General features: G+C 35.6%; 1 protein-coding gene across 5 annotated transcripts in view; it reads right to left on the reverse strand.

Annotated features, from left to right (window-relative positions):
* The window catches only part of ARB2A (ARB2 cotranscriptional regulator A), a 418,904-nt gene that overhangs the window by 183,707 nt on the left and 216,109 nt on the right, over positions 1 to 19,088 (reverse strand). For all 5 annotated transcript variants that reach the window (XM_054578602.1, XM_054578600.1, XM_054578603.1 and 2 more), the window contains one exon: positions 9,600 to 9,719. In XM_054578602.1, coding sequence (XP_054434577.1) covers positions 9,600 to 9,719 — 120 coding nt within the window. The remainder of the gene's footprint in view (positions 1 to 9,599; positions 9,720 to 19,088) is intronic.

Consider the following 19,088-nt stretch of genomic DNA (forward strand, 5'->3'; position numbering starts at 1 on the left):
TTTTTAAACCATTTCTTGTTTTAAAAACATATTATTCATCTTAACTCCAAAATAATTTCTATCAATTTAAACTTGTGTTGTCCAGGTGGCTTTACTGTGATCCAAATTCATTCAATTAAAAAGTATTGAAAACCTTTCAATAACAAAACAATGTGAGGTGAAAAAAGAATTGACATACATGTAGGGATTAAAAATCCCCAATTCTAAAAGTTAATATCACAGTGGCTTCGTAGAGCATCACCTTGTTTCTTTGGGTTCAAGGAACATTTTAGACTCATAGTGTGATCATCTCAGAACCACAAGAGCAGGAAAAATGATAGCTATTCCCACCCCATCTTTTTAATTGCCACAGAAACCTGATAACCAGTATATCAAGGATAAGCCCTGGGTATCTAAATGACCTTAGAATGCAGTATTCTACTCTATCTCATTCTGACCTAAGCCACATGGATTGGACTTCTGTCTTGATTCACTTCATAGTCCTGATCTTTTTATTGGGGGGGGGGGGGGGGGGGGGCCTACTGCTATAATCCCTTTCCCTCTCAGGAAAGGATTCCATTTCTAAACCCCTAGAGAGTGGCTGAAGCCTTAAAGTTGCTTCATTTATCCTTTCCCAAGTGCTGAATCTTGTTCTTTGCCCCCAGCCCCTTTCCTTCCCTATAAGGCAGTGGGGCGAAAAGGTACTCTTAGAACCAATGACTACATTCTATTGCTCAGTTATCGCCCATTGCCTTGCTTTCCTGTCTCTTGTAATTAGACTGCACCTCCTTTTTCAAACCTGAGCTGACCATGCTCCATAGACACTACTTAGTGATGGTTCACCTCTACTCCCTCCAAAGCCCACCTCTCCAGCTAAATTTGCTCTTCCTGAACCAATGCTGAACTTCAGTAATAAGACCTTTGCTCAGCTATGTCTTCCATCCTTGTTTCTTGAGCTTTACCCCAACTTGGGTCTAGTATGCTTTGAGCCTGAATCTACCTGACTCTCTTGTGTTAATTTGAGTAAATTATGTAATAAAGATTGAGGTCTAACTTCTAAGATAGAAGTTGAATAGTTTTGATTTCTAGGGGGTTTCTTTTGTCCTCTAAGAGCTCTTTTAAATTGTGGTGTCAAATCAGAGGTGCCACTGGGGTTGGAAATCTTATTTGGGGGAATGTTTATATTGAGTGTTCATTTTAAGGCTATAAAAACAGAAAAAAAATAACATCATTATTAATTGAAATGTGTTTTTCTACACTCTTAAAAAAGGCTTACAATAGTCAATCATACTCTCATATCTACAGTAAAATAAAAATCTTTCATTAAGATCTTTGATAAAACCAATGGAAAAATAAGTTATTTCTTATACAGTAACCAATCTCTCAGCTTCATAGATGCACAAGACCTGGATGCAGCCCATCTACGTGGATATTAAAAAAACCTCCTGCAAAGGTAATTCTAATGGAGTACTACAGATCCTTTAAAGAAAAGATTCTTATAAAAGGTTAGTGAAATTTTTCCTCCCTTTCAGCCTTCTGAACAACCTGATCTTGATGTGACTGAGGAATATAAACATTAAGGAGCACACCATGCCCATAGTGGAAATGATCTATCGAGGACAGAAATAATCAAAAGTAACATCATACCTACTGGTAAAACAATGAATGCTCTTCCCTTAAGATCAAGAAAAAAAGGATGTCTACTCTATCTATTCCTATTCATCACTGCACTGGACAGGGCAATTAGACTCCCCCTCCCCTCGAAAGGCATACAGATTGGAAAGGAAAAAGTAAATGTTATCTTTAGTCACAGATTATATCATCTTGAACACAGAAAATCCTAAAGAATTCACAAAAAAACTACTAGAACTAATGAACAAGTTCAGCAAGCTTGCAGAATACAAGACCGACATACAAAATGCAATCTTATTTCTATGCACTAGCAATGAACGATTGAAAAATAAAATTAAAAGAGCAATTTCATTTAGGATAGAATCAAAAAAATACACAGGAATAAATTTAACAAAATAAGTGTAAGACTTGTACACTGACAACAATAAAACATTTTTGAAAGATATAAATAAGTGGAAAGAAAGCCCATATTTATGGATTAAAAGACAATGTTATTAAGATATCAATACTCCCCAAATTGATCTACCGATTTAATTCCAACCAAGACTCCAGCTCCTTTTATTTTGCAGAAATTGACAAACCGATCCTAAAATTCATATGGAAATGTACCTAGAATAGCCAAAAACCTTAAAAAAGAAGAACAAAATTGAAAGATCCATATTTTCTGCTTTCAAAACTTACTGCAAAGCTACAGTAATCAAGCCTGTGTGGTACTGGTATAAGGACAAGCATATATCATTGAAATAGAATTGAGAGTCCAGAAGCAAGCCCTTATATTTATAGCCAGGAGTACAAGATAAATGGAAGAGAAAAGAATAGTCTTTTCAACAAATGGTGCTGAGACAAATCATTTAAAAGAATTAAGTTGGATCCCTACTTCATATAACGTATAGAAATTAACTCAAGTTACAAAAACTATATAAATCAAAATAAAAAAAATTCTGTATGTCAAACAACATCATAAATAAAGTAAAAAAATAACTGACAGAATGGGAGAAAATATTTGCAAATAATGTATCTGATCAGGGACTTGCGTCCAGAACATATAAACACTGCTAAGTCTTACAACTCAACAACAAAATGTCAACACAATTAAAAAATGGACAAAGAATTTGAACATGGGAGTCTTTTTTGGGGTGATAAAAATGTTCTAAAACTAGATAGTGGTGATGATAGTTGCACATTTTTGTAAACATACTAAAAGCCATTGAGTTGTACATTTTAAAAGATAAATTGCATGGTTTGTGATTATATCTCAGCAAAGTTCAATAAAGCTCAATTACATCTCAATAAATATGTGTTAATTATATCTCAAAACTTGTTTTAAAAAAGTTAAAAAATGGATAATTGAGTAAAGAAGGGAAAGGTTCAAGACAAGGAACATGTATAAAGGACCCATGGTGAAGGACAATGGGGTAGGCATTGTCTTTGGGAGCGGGGGTTGGACAGGGCAGGGGAAAGAAACAGGGTGAAAATGGGGACAACCGTAACTGAACAACAATAAAAAAATAAATAACTTTAAAAAAGGAAACAAGCAAAAAGTAAGCTCGTTATTAAATAAAAAGTAATGTTAAACTCATGATTGGAGATGAAATGGGAACTTTCCTAGACTTGCTCCTCACACTGCCAATATGACATTATGGACACAACTACAATTTAGTTTAGTAATTTTCCTCTTTAACTGGGAAGACAGAGAGCAGCAATTTTCTCAGTCAGCCTTACGGTTGGGGATGCCAGCAGAGAGGAGCCTATACAAAACTAACACCAGAAACAAAAAGGGTAATATTGTCTAATATGAAAGAATTGATTAGGCAGAATTCCCAAATTCATCAATAGTCAAATGAAGGGTAGGAAGAATGAGTAAGTTTAATTAGTAAAAGTTATTGCTAACGCTTATTCTGTATATAGGTCAATTAAGATATTTAAGACTTTTCATGTTGCTGTAATATATGTTGTTCTGAATCATGAGGTGGGAAGAGTAAGAGCAGTATTAGATTCTTTATCTTCAAGCTGTTTCCAGGCGATTTGGATAAGATAATATTTAGAGATAAAAGATAACTTTTAAGAAAAGTGAATTAATATGTACTAAAGTTTTAAATTGTGAAATTTAAAAATACTACAGAAAAAAAGGGGAGTTAATTGAGAATTCTTTATGAAAAATTTAGTATGGAGAGAAACTCACCTCGGAGGGAGAAATGGCAATAGCAAAAATGAGAATGAGCATAACCTCTGGGCATTTAGACTCACATTCACCTAACATTGACTTAATTCCTAGTAACCAAGAATTTTCTAATATAGTGCTCAAATTTTGCTATGGGTACTTACAGAGGAGGATGGAGATACACACACACACACACACACACACACACACACACTCTCTCTCTCTCTCTCTCTCTCTCTCTCTCTGACCCAATTTACAATTTGTAGGTATGAGAACTAGGATTAAAATCAGGTCATCTTCTTCTAAATTTCTGGTTGTTACACTACACTGGGTTTGAGGTCAGTGGTAGAGGTATAGTGCGATGGAACACTGGCAGTGAGAAAATTAAACTAGAACTTTAAGTTTTTATTGGGAAAAATACAGTTGGAAAGAGATAATCAGATTATTCAGAGGGTCTTAACATCACAGAATGGAAAGATTTCAGATGAGAAGCCTGACAAAAGGTATTGGCTGGTTAGACATGGAAGGAGAGGAGAGACGTTAACATAAACATTATAAACTAAATCATTTTGTTAAACAGTGGGACCTCCTAGTATATATTAAAAATTATTCAAATAAAAGTTTAAAAAAAATCTAACCTCAATATTTAGGCAACTCCTTGGAACTTAACAAATCACATTTGTATATGGAACTTTTTTTCTCCAAATACTCTGATTTGATATCTCATTTATTTTATTAACCACAATTATTAAATATCCAGTATGTGCAAACATTTCCACCAAATACTTACATATCTGCATAATCACTGTTCATTACACTTTATATGTCCTGCTTGGATTCCCTTCATATCCACTTTGATATGTTTCTGTAGGTGTGTACGAAGGAAGGATATACTATACCCTCCTCTCCCTCATTAAGTTTTCCAGATCTGTTGTCACTAGCCAATGAGAATCTGTCTCCTTAACATCTCTAATGTGTGCTCCTTCCTTCCCATTCCCACTACTTCTGTGTTGGTAAAAACCCTTCAATGGATTTTACTTGGACTTCTGCAACAAACTCCTAAAATTAGTGTTACCGACAATCGAGCAAAAGATGATATGTACACTATATGCAAGGCATGCAAGGCAGGGGTAAAACTAAATAGACGAAGCAAAACTAATATACCTCTGCTTCCCCCTTAAGGACCTTACAGAATAGTTAGAGAAACTAAATTATTTTCATATAAACTGAGAGAATTAAGATAGCATTCCATACAAGTTGTAATCATCCCATACATTAACATGCTACTTGTATCATTTAGGCAACCAACTCAGAAATTCAAGTTATATTGCAAATGGCAACTTATTTTTAGTGTATTACCTACATTTTAAAGTGGGTTTGTAAGAAGCATTTTGGCTTGAATTACTTTGATATTATCGTGGCTCAGTTTTTCTTTGGTTTATGCCCCCTCTCCTCAATTCTTGATTCCCAAAGGCCCACCTTTTAGATATCCCATTGTTCTCACTAAGCAGATATCCTACCCATACCCAACTTATTTTGTTCTTTGTAGATAAGATCTAAATAATGCTTTTTTAAGGTCATAGTTAGCTGATGTCACTGAAGGTAAAAACTAATTCTTGTAGTCCCATTCCACTTTCTCTTCAAGTGTAAATCCAAACCTTGCTCTAGGCAATTTTAAAAGATCATCTCAGAGTAGACTGAGGTTGAGTGTGCTCACAGAGTTATGTCCAACAACTAGTCCTCTATCAGCTGCTGAAGGTCAACTTAGGCTGCCTGGAGGCTGGGGAGCCCAGCATGGAACAATGGCAGGAAAACAGAGTTCCCTTCATTCCTTAATTCACATGCAAGTGAGGTGCCAATCAAGTGCTGACAAGCATGGAGAAACCAAAATCAAAAGTGGGTAGACATACACTTTCAAAAGGAACAGTTTTCACACATTTCTAAGTGATCTTTATAATGGTGGTTATGTTACTACCACTAATAACATAAAAAAATAAAATCAATTATAAAAATACAAATTTTATATCAGCTGAGATAAACTAAAACCAGATTTACTAAAATTGTTTAATGTATGTTATAAAAAATATCAACACTTTGACACAGGAAAGACATGTGAAAGCAAATTGATTTATTTAGCACTGCATACAGGGCAGGTAAGGTGAGCTGGTCATTAACAAGGAAAGCTAACTCATTTCCAATTAAAAGAAAATTTTAAGACCGCTTAATTTTGTCCAACGATCACCTAGGAAGACAAGAGCTAAGCAGTCTGAAATGACCAACAATGGAAGCAATGGAATCACTTCATCAAAGTGGCTGGTCAAAGAGATGATGGAAAAGCTTAAAACTGCATTGTTTTTTAATGACAGTTAATTTCCAACAAATGAGATCAAACTTAAACAACTAATATAAGGAAAAAGTACACTGCATTATTTGTAGATCTCTTTCTGAACGAATTTGGTAAATGCATTCAGATTATGACTACTAATTCTGTCAGTGTATAAAATAATTTCTAGTACAGAAATGTAAGACTTTGGAACAGTAGATAACATAGGGAAGATATGTTACTTTTAAAAATTGATGATTATTCATAAATAAGTACTTCTTCCCTTTTGCCTCTAAAGACTGAATATTGAAATTGCTATCAGAGCTATCATATCAACATCTATTTTTACTAGGATCACAGAAAATTCAGAGAATTGGAAGCTTGAGTTGTTACCATATGACAAGAATAAAAACAGGGAAAGGCATATTTTTAGTATCACTTTTCTCATTATTATATGAACTATACACCATCTTAATAAAATTAGACCTGATCAAATTCCAAGATTTACTACCATAAAATGAACACTGGTTTTGAAATGAAATCTCTTATGTATAATGTATCCTTCAGAAGAAATTGTTTTATTTAATACTTTAAGGTAGAATAAAATCATAAATTATGTTCTCAGTTTTTAAAAACAATTAGCAAAAAATGAAAGCTCTGCAACTATTTTGTACTCTAAGTTTAGAAGTAATTTATTTTCATACATTTATTAGCAGCACATTTAATTTTAAACTATAATTATAAACAATTTAAATTTAGTAAATGGCAGGATACATTTTAGAGTAGGTCTTGATTGGTACCTGTTTGTCAAACAATAATCACTGTAAGTAACTGCATATATTATTGAAGTTGTACTATCCACACAGTTTACATTTAAAATACAATTTCTTAAAATTCATGACCTAAAAAATAAAAGAATGTAAACTTGTATGAGAATGGTAGAAAAACAATCTCAAACATTCGAACATGTTACAAATTAAGACGGTTCCATAAGATCTGTGTGGGGTGGGGAAGGTAGGGAGTTTTTAATCAGGAGTAGAATTTTATGACACTTAAATTTACCTTTACTGAAATCCAGAGGATTTAGTATGTGATATGTATAATGTGTTATTGAGACAAAAAATAAGCCATAATTTAAGATGTTCACAGTTTACTTTCTTATGAAGTTAATATTAAAATTTTAAATCCATGTAAAACGTTTTCATATATTATACTTATGTTGAAAAATCCTGAGAGAATGGATACTTTTCAACATTTTAAACATCATGACTCTTCTCCTAAGAATACTGGGGAGAATAGGTAAGAATGTTATTCAGCTTTAGGCAAAAGCAAAAGTTTTAACAATATTTAAATTCTTTTTTTTGTTCTTTATCAATGCTACCTTTTAAAAATTCTTTGAAATTAAGTAGAAACAAAATGGCCTTATATATATTAATGTTGCTTTGTCAAAAAATTTATGTAAAACTCATCAGTGTACAATGATATCTGTTTGGAGGAATCCATGTTGTTAGGTCAGGAATCACTTTTTCTTTAGTTGCCACCATCCGTATAGCCCCATTACATAACCCCAACTAAGTCACTTCACAAAAAGTAGCACATATATGAAGTTGAGATAATTGCCATTAATACTTTAAAACCTCAACAAGGTATATTGCATTAAATAGACTTCTCAGGCCTGGTGTTGCCTGACAGATATGTGATGTGCCAGTGGTTATATTATATTCCTCCTCCCATGCATGCACCTCCTGCAGAGACAGCAGACTACAGAAGCTGACCCTCACTGAGACCATCTTGTCTCTCTGACAAAGCTCCTTTTTAACTTCTTACTTACTGGTTACTTCCTGTGATGGAGAAAAACTTTAGCTCAGCTTGTGATAATTTCACAGGCCCTGAGGACCCTGACCCTAATAGCCTCAAGGTCAGAAGTCAAGTCTTGTTCTGAAACATCTGTGTGCTTTATATTAAAGTGGAACAAAAGTGGAGAAATATCCACCAGTGTGTGACAAGAAGGACAGGCAAAACAGAACCGACACACTGGTCATCTGTTACTCTGGCATCTTAACTTCATTTAAAAGACTGTCTAAAATTCACTTAAAGTCCAAATTTGATGTATAAAAGATTTTTTATAAACTGTAAAAAATAAGAGTTTATGTTTTACAGAAATCTTAAATTTGATTAGTCTTGCAGGCTTTGAAAGATATTTTAAGTTATTACTCTAAGTGTCAATGAAATGTCATGTTTTGAGTAATATAATAGTGTACAAGAAAACACAACCTACATAAATGAAAGCTGTGTGTGTGTGTGTGTGTGTATGTGTGTGTGTAATAGCTGTATGGTTAAAAGAACTATTTAAAAGACAACATTCACATTTTTAAAAGTACACCATACTAGTTTGTTAGCAACTTTAAGATATCCATTATATATTAAAATAAATTTAAGCAGAATTAAAAACACTTAGAAATTGTTTCTAAAAAGTGAAATCAATTTAAAATAAATGATTTAAACTTATTTCTTGATCTTAAGAGATCATAAGCATTTATAAATTCAGGTCAGCAAAATTATTCTCAGGTGTCACCACCGGTTTTATATCTAAATTAAGGGGGTAAGCAGTAAGGTGTAGGGAGGCTGAAAGGGCCATGGGAATATATTTAATTTCCATGAAAGGAGAATTACATAGCAAAGTTTAGAAATGTAAAAGTTAGGCAACCAAAGCTGGGTCTGCTTTAATGTCCACTTGAGGTTATTGGATTTAAAATTATCAAGTGCACTTTAATCAAATGAATCATTTTATTATAGCACCAGCACCTTTCTGTGACATAAGGGGTCATGGGCATGAAGGCACAGATTTTTCATCAGTGCATTTTTAGTACTGATTATAACTCATTAAACACTCATATTAGTATTTATAATATTATAGATTATACAGACAATATTCAGAAATCTTGATGATTTTTTCTATCATGTGTATATAATCTTAACTCCAAGAATCAGATTGTTTTAAAATGTAAAGAATTTTATGACCAAGCAGTAAGTTCTATTCAGAAACAGATTAACAGAAGTTTTCTGGTAATTTAAATTATGTAGATTCTGATTAAATGCTAATTTGTAGAGGTAAGTCAGGCAAAGGTTATCAAAATATTCCTAAATATTCAAAGGGTCTCTTGAAATTTTTTAACAACTTACAGATAATATAAGCTTCAATGGTATACATAAAACAGAAAACATAAATATCACAAAATACATAAAAACTGGGGCTATAATGTAGAAATTAAAAAAGAAATAATTAAATAAGGAACAGGCAAAAAACTTTCTGGTTAGCATTTAAAAGCTCTGCCAAAATAAATAAGTATATTCTTTTTAAGTGTCATAAAATTATTTACTCAAAATATATAACTTTCATCCACTATAAAGTGATTTAAAGTGGTGATACCAATCAAAATGGAGTAAAAGGGATAAACCCATAAGGAGTTTGGAAATTGAAAACAGAATTAAATGTGTACTTACCAGTTCAACAAAAGCAAGTCCTCCATAGCTGTGAGCAACAAAAAATACATTCTCAGCTGCAGACTGGGCTATGAAATGGTCCCACACATAGATTGCATGTTCTTCAGGAGAACCATTTTCCTATAAAGAAAACAAATATATATTACATACCGTATCAAATTATTATCATAGTAATCAAAAATTAAATTATGTGCTTGCTTATGTAGCATAAAAAATAAGATGGTGATAGCTTATTCAAAATAATAATACAAAAACTACATTAAAAATTCAAATTAGAGAATAAATTAGTATACTATTATTAAAATATTACTAAACTTATCTGCTACTATAATCTTCTGAAACAAAATATTTAAAATAAGCACATCATTGAGGGGAAATTGCATTCTGGGTATATCTGAGATATTAAAATATATCTAAGGACATTAGTTGCATAGCAGAAAATTATAGTGGTCTTATGATAAAGCTATTACACTAAAAAATTCAGATACATTTCTATGTATATCTGAAAATATTTACATTATACATAAATCTAAATTATTTGAATTATAAAATTTTAAGTATCTCTGTAAGCTGAAAATAAGCAAATATTAGCAACAAATATTTTTCATTTTTATTATTTTAAAATATACTTTAAAAAAGATTGTCCACACAAATTTTATTTCTTGAACTAGGAGATACCTAAACATAGAAGCCCAAGGTTTTTTACATTTCTCCTAAGTTGCTAAACCTTAATAAATATATGCATCTTGCTTTATTTCCAGAAGTTCTATAATAACTGTATATTGTTGTGTTTATTTCTATAGCTGACACATATTGTGGTAAAACCTGGATGATGTGAAAAAGAAAACACCCCAAAGAACTAAATAATACAGATCAGAAAACAAACTGCTAAAAACTAAAACATATAATGAAAATATTTTGTGCAAATATTTCTTAGAAGCTTTAACACCAAAAGATTAACTCCCTAAGAATGTCATGGTATTAGACAACGAACACAATTTATTTGTATTTTTCATCTCAGAAATTACATACTATCATATAAATGTCCATATGAATAGTTTACTTGGCACCTAAAAGCTGTTGTTCCCTAATGTCTATCTCTGCCCTAAATTTCTCGCCAGAACTCCAGGCTCAAGGTCATTTCCTCTGGATACCCCACAGATATTTCAAAATCAACCCATTCAGCACTGTGCTAAAAAACTTCCTCTACAAACCTGTGTCACTGTCTGTGCTCCCCACCTCCAGCTGAAATCTGAGCATCATATTTTATTTCTCTCTCCCTCAAACTCCACATATAATCAATCATTAAAATGCTGTTGATTCTGTCCCCAACTCTCTCTTAAGTCCATTCACTTCTTCCCATTCTCATTTCCTCTGGCTTAGCTCAAGCCACCATCATTTCACATGTCGATGGTGGCAAGTTTCCAGCCCACATTCCCTGCATCTAGAGCTGTCCATTTAACTGCTCTCTCTCTGATTTTGTAGTGAGAACAACCTTTCAAAAATGCAAATATGATCATGCTGCCACATTATTCACCTTCTGCTTAGAGCCCTTCAAAGTTTCTACATTGCTCTCAGGATCAAGTTCGCACTCAGTATGAATGACATTAAAGCCTTTCATGGCCTGGCTTCTGCCTTGAACTATATCTCTCATCACTGCCCCTAAAACATGATGATCCAAAAGACATCTTTTTGCCACTATGAGAGATGATAAAGAACACTTTCTGTGTTCCAACTGCAAGGAACAACTTGCAGTAACATAATTGTGCCATATTTTTCTTGTCCCTGGACTATTTCCTTTGTTTCAAAAGTGACGTCTGTGCTATGCCCTCAGTTCACTCACCACCTTCACCTACATAATTCCTACTTGTCTTCTGAACTCAAATGAGACATCACCTTCTATCGAATGTCTTTCCAATTATCCTCAAGGCTAGGTAATGTCCTACAACCTACATTCACCTACATTTTGTGCATGTTCCCATTACTGCAGTGAATGATTTTTATTGTAATTGCTTGTTAGATTATCAAATTCTTGAGGCCAAGAGCTGAGTCTTGTTAATTAAATCTTAGGGTAATAAATAAATAATGAAAAGACAACATTTATCTTCAGGAGGATTACTTACAATCTTGTAGTCCTATAATGAAATACAAATATACTTTCAAAGATAACTCTTAGTAACAAATATGAGTTTACTGACACCAAAAGTATATAAAATAAATACAAGAACAATAAGTAGAAGGAAATCATTTTAGAGCATTGTTGGCTTTAATAATTTAGTTTTTATTAGTTTTCAAAGTAGAAAAATAGGTGTCATAAAAATCAGGATGGTGGTTAACTCTAAGGAAGAGAGAGTTGTAATTGGGAAATTAGAGTTCTGGTGACTGGCAATGTTTCATTTCTTGACTAGCATGGTAGTTACACAGTGTGTTTTTTATGGTTATAGTTAAACTGACTAATATGAGAGGTGACCCCCCAAAAACCCAGAATTATCTTCTGGAGGGCTTCCCCAACTAGGTGAGTGTTCTAGGAACCCATCTGTATCGTGTGACAGCTGGCGTTGTTGTGAGAAGCTGTGTTTGGCTTCAGTGAATTTTTTTTTGGAGACTCTTTCAACACATTTGCCCATTTCATGATGGGTGACCTATGAGTGCACCTACACACAGTGCATTGAGAGTTCAGCAGTTTTTGACCAAAAACAGCATGACTCCCATTCCCCACCCTCCCTATTCACCTGATCTTGCCTGAAGCAACATTTTTTTGTTACCCTTGATGAAAAAAAATCCTCAAAGGGAAATGTTTTGTGGATGTGGAAGAGGTTAAAAAAATGGCAGAAGCACTAAAAGGTATCAAAACAGACAAGTTAAAAAACTGTTTTGAGCGGTGGAAAAAGTGTGTTGATAGGTCTATTGTATCAAATGAAGAGCACTTCGAAGGTGACTAAAGTTTAAACATGTAAGAGTAACAATTTTTTATAAATAAATTCTGTTTTTTGGGGGTACCCCTTGTACATATTTAGCACTGTTCTGTACATATATCTAGAGTGACCATAGAATTTATTGTACAAACCTTTGAGAGTGAAGAAAAGTTTTATTAGTAATTGTACTGAGGGAACAAGTCTAAATTGGGACAATCCAGACAAAATCCAGACACCTGGTTTCCCTAGTTTTATCTCACAATGAAAGACATATATTGGAATATAGTCAATAACACTGCAATAACTATGCATGGTGCCAGGTAGGGTGCTGGAAACATTGGGAGAGGGGAACAGTTTGTAAAGTATATGATTGTGTAACTACTATACTGTATACCTGAAACCAACTCAAAATAATACTGAAAGTAAACTATAATTGATAAATAAAAATAAAAAAATGCAAAACCCCCATTTCCAACACCAAAAGAAAGCAAGCAAGAAAGAAATGTAAAAACAAAACAGAAAGACAGATAAAAGAGTTTCTACATGCTGATAGTTGGCAGAACTGACAATCTTAAATACCTGGGATGGTCCTAAACTCAGAATAAAAACATATAGGAGGTAGATCACTCTGTCCCCATTAGGCTCTGTGCTGGAAGTATAGGTGAAAGGATAGTAAGAAGTAAGCAATGATCCTGGTCTATAATGTGTTTGCAATTTCACAAGGGTGTTACATAAAGACAGAAGAGGCAGTAGTATGTGAGAAGTATTATTTTATTCCTGACACACACTCAACACCAACTCCGATGGCGCCACTGTAAATCCATGTGATCTGACCTCAGTGTTGCTCTCCCTGATTTCTTTTCACAGTTACCAATTCTTCCTTGAGAGCTTACCTGTCCCATCCTTTCCATTTCCACCTCAGTTTGGGCCCTCTTACAACAGATTCTTAGCTAGTTTCATTTCTTCTAGTCTTTTCCTTTAAGCCTATCTTTCCAGCCTTCCCTCTCATTATTTCCTGGAATCTTATTTAGGCTCCAGAAAAACCTGGATTGCACATGAACAGCCTGCAAACCCTAGACAAAAGTCTATCATGGAACTCAGTCTAGGATCTCATGGGTAATGCAGTTCAGACAAGACAAAACCTAAAGGCAAGAGCACTTCTCCAGGGTATCGTGTTCAGTAATCCACATAAATAAAATGATAAAGACTATAAATATTACTCAGGATGACAGTAGAGTGAATGGAAAGGAAGGGATGGATTGAGTCATTACAACTGAAGAATAAGCTGTAATGACTCAATCCACTGTTCACATCTAGAGACTGCTGTTTTCAGAGATGAGTATTATAGCTAAGTCTTTTCCTCCATACACTAGGGAGACAATATCTGTTTAACAGTGGCCTGTCAGCAGTAGGAAAAGGAAACCTCAAGTCTCCATGTGCCCCAAGCACTTAAATATTTTCAGCCTGACTCTGAGATCATTAAATTATTTAAATTATTCTTTAGTTTTAGGTTTTAAAAACAAATATTCAAAAAAAGTGAGACCCAATTGAAAAAATGTCTACAATATTCATTTATGGGATCATCTATAAGCACAACTAAATAGTTACACAAGAATATTTTGGACCAGACTTGACAGCCATTAACCCTATAATATACAGGGCAGAAATGATGGCTTGCGATCAGGGCAGCAGCAGCAGGCATTCCTTTTAGGTAGGAGCCTTACAGCAGTCCCTGTAGCAGCCTACAGAGTTATTCCAGGAATTATTCTCTTTGGCCATGGGGTGTTAGCTCAGGAATGAGGGAATCAGAACTCACCTTGGGCAAATGCACAAGTTATCCTGACTTAAAAGTCTTATACCCCACAGAAGCCATATCTCTTGCGACAACTTCATAGGCATGGCTTTCAGGGTTCTGCCTGTAAGGAACTTGCGCGATTACAAGAGTTACTGCCCTCAGGGAAGATCAAAGCTATGGAATTTTTGAGGTATCTCCATACTGCTTTCCACAGTGGCTGCACCAATCTGTGAAAAAGGGTTCCCTTTTCTCCACATCCTTACCAGCACTTGTTGATTTACTGATGACAGCCATTCTGACAGGTGTGAGATGATAGCTCATTGTGGCTTTAATTTGTGTTTCTCTGATGATTACTGACGTTGAGCATCTTTTCATATGTCTATTAGCCATCTATATGTCCTCTTTCGAAAACTGTCTATTCATATCTTTTGCTTATTTTTTAACTAGGTTGTTTGTTTTATTGGTGTTGAGTTTTGTACATTCTTCAAAATTTTGGGTATTAACCCCTTATAGATGTATTGGAGAATATCTTCTCCCATTCTGACGGTTGTCTTTTTATTTTGTTGATAACTTCCTTGGCTGTGCAAAAACTTTTTAGTTTGATGTAGTCTAATTTGTTTATTTTTTCTTTTGTTTCCTTCACCTAGGGAGATATATCATTACAATATTGAACGAGCAATGTCTGACACTTTGCTGCCTATGTTTTCTTCTAGGATTTTTATGGTTTGGGGTCTAAGTCTTTGACCCATTTTGAATTTATTCTTCTGTGTGGTATAAGAAGGTGGTCTAGTATCTTTTTTTGCATATCTGTCCAATTTTCCCAGCATCATTTACTGAATAGGCTGTCTTTAGCCTGTTGTATGTGCCTGCTTCTTCCGTTGAATATTAATTGACTATGAAGGTGTGGGCTTATTTCTGGGCTCTCTATTCTGATCCATTGATCTGTGTCTGTTTTTATGCCAGTATCATGCTGTTTTGATTACTATGGCCTTATAGTACAGTTTGATATTAGGGAGCATGATTTTTCCAACTTTGTTCTTCTTCCTCAGGATCACTGTTGCTATGTGGGGGCTGTTTGTGGTTCTGTGTAAATTTTCTGAAATATTGGTTCTGGTTCTGTGAAATATGTCATTGGAATCTTGATAGGAATTGCATTGAATCTCTAGATTGCTTTGGGTAGTACGTACATTTTAATGATGTTATTTCTTCCCAGAGATCCCACTTCTGGGACTATATTTGAAGGCATCCAAAACACTAATTTAAAAGAAAATAAGCATCCCTATGTTAATTGAAATGTTATATACAATTGCCAAGATATGGAGGCAGCCCAAGTGTTCATCAATAGATGAGTGGATAAAACAACTATGGCACATTTACACAATGGAATACTGCTCAGCTGTAAAAAAGAAGATTTACCCTTTGTGACAGTATGGATAGACCTGGAGAATATTGTGCTAAGTGAAACAAGAGAAAGACAAATACCATATGATTTCACTCACATGTGGAATCTAATGAACAAACTGAACTAACAAGGACAATAGGGACAGACTCATAGATGGAGAGCAGGATGACAGCTAGTGTGGGGGCGGGGAGGTGAGGGGGTGGAAGGATTGAGCAAAAAGGGAAAAAGACTCATGAACATGGATAATAATGTGGTGATTTCTGGGGGGAATGGGGTATAAGGGGACTAAATGGTAATGGAAAAAATACAACAAAGATTAAATTTAAAAAATAAAAGCTATGGTATTTATAGTCTATTATTTCCTTCTAATCCAGATGCAGTTTACCAATCAGAAGTAATTTTCTACTATAGGCAATGTTATGCTTCCCAGAACCCCTTTTAATTATATGGCACTCATCTCCTGAGACTGGCAGCTAACAGATTTAACTGAGGTACAACACTATGAATTGTTCTCACCCAAAGAAAGCTATCTTACCTAAATCAGTGATTTTCAACCTTTTTCATCTCATGGCACACATAAACTAATTACTAAAATTCTGCGGCACACCAAAAAATAGGTATAATTTTGAGTCATTTACACTATGGGGCTATTGTGTTGGCTACTGTCATTTTTTCATTTGACAATCTCAGGGAAAAGAGGTTAGTGCCCCTGACTAAATAGTCAGGTAGTGCATGTTTTAAAATTTTTTGCAGGACATCAGATGAAAATCATTGACCTGAATCAACAATTTCATTTCTGAGGCAACTACATTTAACAAAAAGGCCTTATCTCTACACACAAGGTAGGACATCTCGGAAGAGCAATCACAGACGCAGAGACCACCACAGATTTAGATGACACCTTTGTTGTGACTTTACGGCAGTTCTGCTCCTTCTTTCAAATTCCTTTTTTTATCCCTTACAGATCTGGATCCCAAGAGAACTCCCCAACAAATTTCCTGCATGCAACTTCAAAATCTGATACCTGGGAAACCCCCTGAAGACACTGTCTCTTCAGGCTTCCAGGGACATAGAGCTAGAAAATTAACTGAAGGTCACACTCTCCTGCAGATGGGGAAATGATTTTGATACACACCACCTAATGAGAAATATACAGGGACTTCTGGTTAAGATGGTGGTCCCATAGGCAGACATGGCTCGCCCATTTGCAAAACCACATCAAAATTATAACTGAAATATAGAACAACCATCATTCAGAAAAGTCAGAAATTGAGTTGAATGGAAATCTGACATCTACGGAATTAAAGAAACCACATCCATCCAGACTGGTAGGAGGGGCCCAGACGCGGAACAAACTGGTCCCACACACGCAGATGAAAATTCAGGAGGGCTATACAGAGAGCAAGGAGTCCCAGACCCACACCAGGCCCCCCAGCCCAGGGTTCCAGTGCCAGGGAGATAAGTCCCCATAGCTCCTGGTTGCAAAAATCAGCTGGGATTGAATCAGTGAAATAAAACTTCTGAAGCCTCAAGCAATTCCTCTTAAAGAATCCACACACAGACTCACCTACTCAGACTTACTCCATCTGAGCTCCAGTAGTGGAGTAGCAGCTTAAAGGCACCAGTGGTATACATGGAGAAACTTAATTGTCTGGCATCGTGGCAAGCAGAGGCTATTCACCCTTTACTAAACTTTCCCCCTCACAGAGTCAGTAAGCTGGGGACCTATCTGAGACTCCATCAACCTAGCTAACACCGTTTGACCAGCCTTGGAGATCCCCAGAGACTCTGCCCCACCCAATTTACAGGCCTACCCAAGCTGCTTTTCCATAAGAATGGCTGGTCTTGGTTCCTAAATCCTATCAAACAAGCAATAGCTGGCTTCAGTGAGCCCTAGTGGCAGTCAGCTTAGATTCATAGCTTGGCTTCTCCCTGGAATCTCCAAGCCCAGCACAAGTAGCAGCCATCACAGATTGCTTTACAGCTCAGGCAGGGTGCCCCGGGCAAAACACAGGTGGGGGCTGACCTTGGCCTGCACTACCTAGGAAACCCCAGCACCAGCACACCCAGTGGACAGGTACAAACCATATCAGAGCACCACCACCCTGCCCTTGCACAGCTGATCCTCATGGAGGGTGGAGGTTGGTGGTCAGTGATCACAGCCAGACCTTGCAGCAGACTGGCCTGGGTAAATCCTTCCCATTGATCTGCCAACAGCAACCAAGGCTCAACTACAACATGAGGGTGTAATCAGCTCATGTGAAAGGCAGAACTTGAGTACCCAGCTTGGGTGATAGAGGAGGCTGTGCCACTGGACCCTACAGGGCACCTACAACACTAGGCCACACTACCAAGACACGGAGCTCTACCGTGTCTTCAAAGCAGCTCTACCTAATACATAGAAACAAACACAGGGAGGCTGCCAGATGAGGAGAGAAAGAAACATGGCCCAAATGAAAGAACAGATCAACACTCCAGAAAAAGAGCTAAATGGAATGGAGATAAGCAACCTATCATATGCAGAGTTCAAAACACTGGCTACCAGGATGCTCAAGGAACTTATTTGAGGACCTCAACAAGCATAAAAAAGACCTAGTTAGAAATGAAGGATACACTAATTGAAATAAAGAGCAATTTGTAGGGAAACAACAGTAGAGTGGATGAAGCCTAGAATCAAGTCAATAACTTGGAACATAAGAAAGCAAAAAACAACCAGTCAGAACAAGAAGAATCCAAAAAAGAATGTTAACAGCCTCTGGGACAATTTCCTGAGGTCCAACATCCTCATCATAAAGAAACCAGAAGGAGAAGAGCAAGAGCAAGAAATCGGAAATCTATCTGAAAAAAATAGTGAAAGAAAAGTTCCCTAATTTGGTGAAGGAAATAGACATGCAAGCCCAGGAAGCACAGAGAGTTCCAAACAAGATGGATGCAGAGAAGCCCACTCCAAGACATATCATAATTAAAAGGTCAAAGGTCAAAGATAAAGAGAAACCCTTAGAAGCAGCAAGAGAAAAGAAGTTAGTTACCAGATAGTTGGCAGATGGGAGGAGGGAGAGAGAAAAATCGGTGAAGAGGTGAGGGGACTAAGAAGTACAAATAGACAGTTACAGAATAGTTATGGGGATGTAAAGTACAGTATAAGAAATGGAGTAGCCAAAGAACTTATATGCATAACCCATGTATAATGGTGGGGGGATTGCCTGAGGGAATAGAGGGTGCTTGGTAGAAGGGGGCAAAAGGGGAAATTCAGGACAACTGCAATAACATAATCAAGAAAATATAATAAAAAAGAAATATATGGAAAGTACATACATGTATTTACATGTATTATTATCCTGCCTATGTTTAAAACTATTGCAAAAGATTGTCAACTC

This window comes from Pteronotus mesoamericanus, unplaced genomic scaffold (genome assembly GCF_021234165.1).
Source record: "Pteronotus mesoamericanus isolate MK-2021 breed Mesoamerican mustached bat unplaced genomic scaffold, CSHL_Meso_final contig_50, whole genome shotgun sequence".
Lineage (NCBI taxonomy): Eukaryota > Metazoa > Chordata > Mammalia > Chiroptera > Mormoopidae > Pteronotus > Pteronotus mesoamericanus.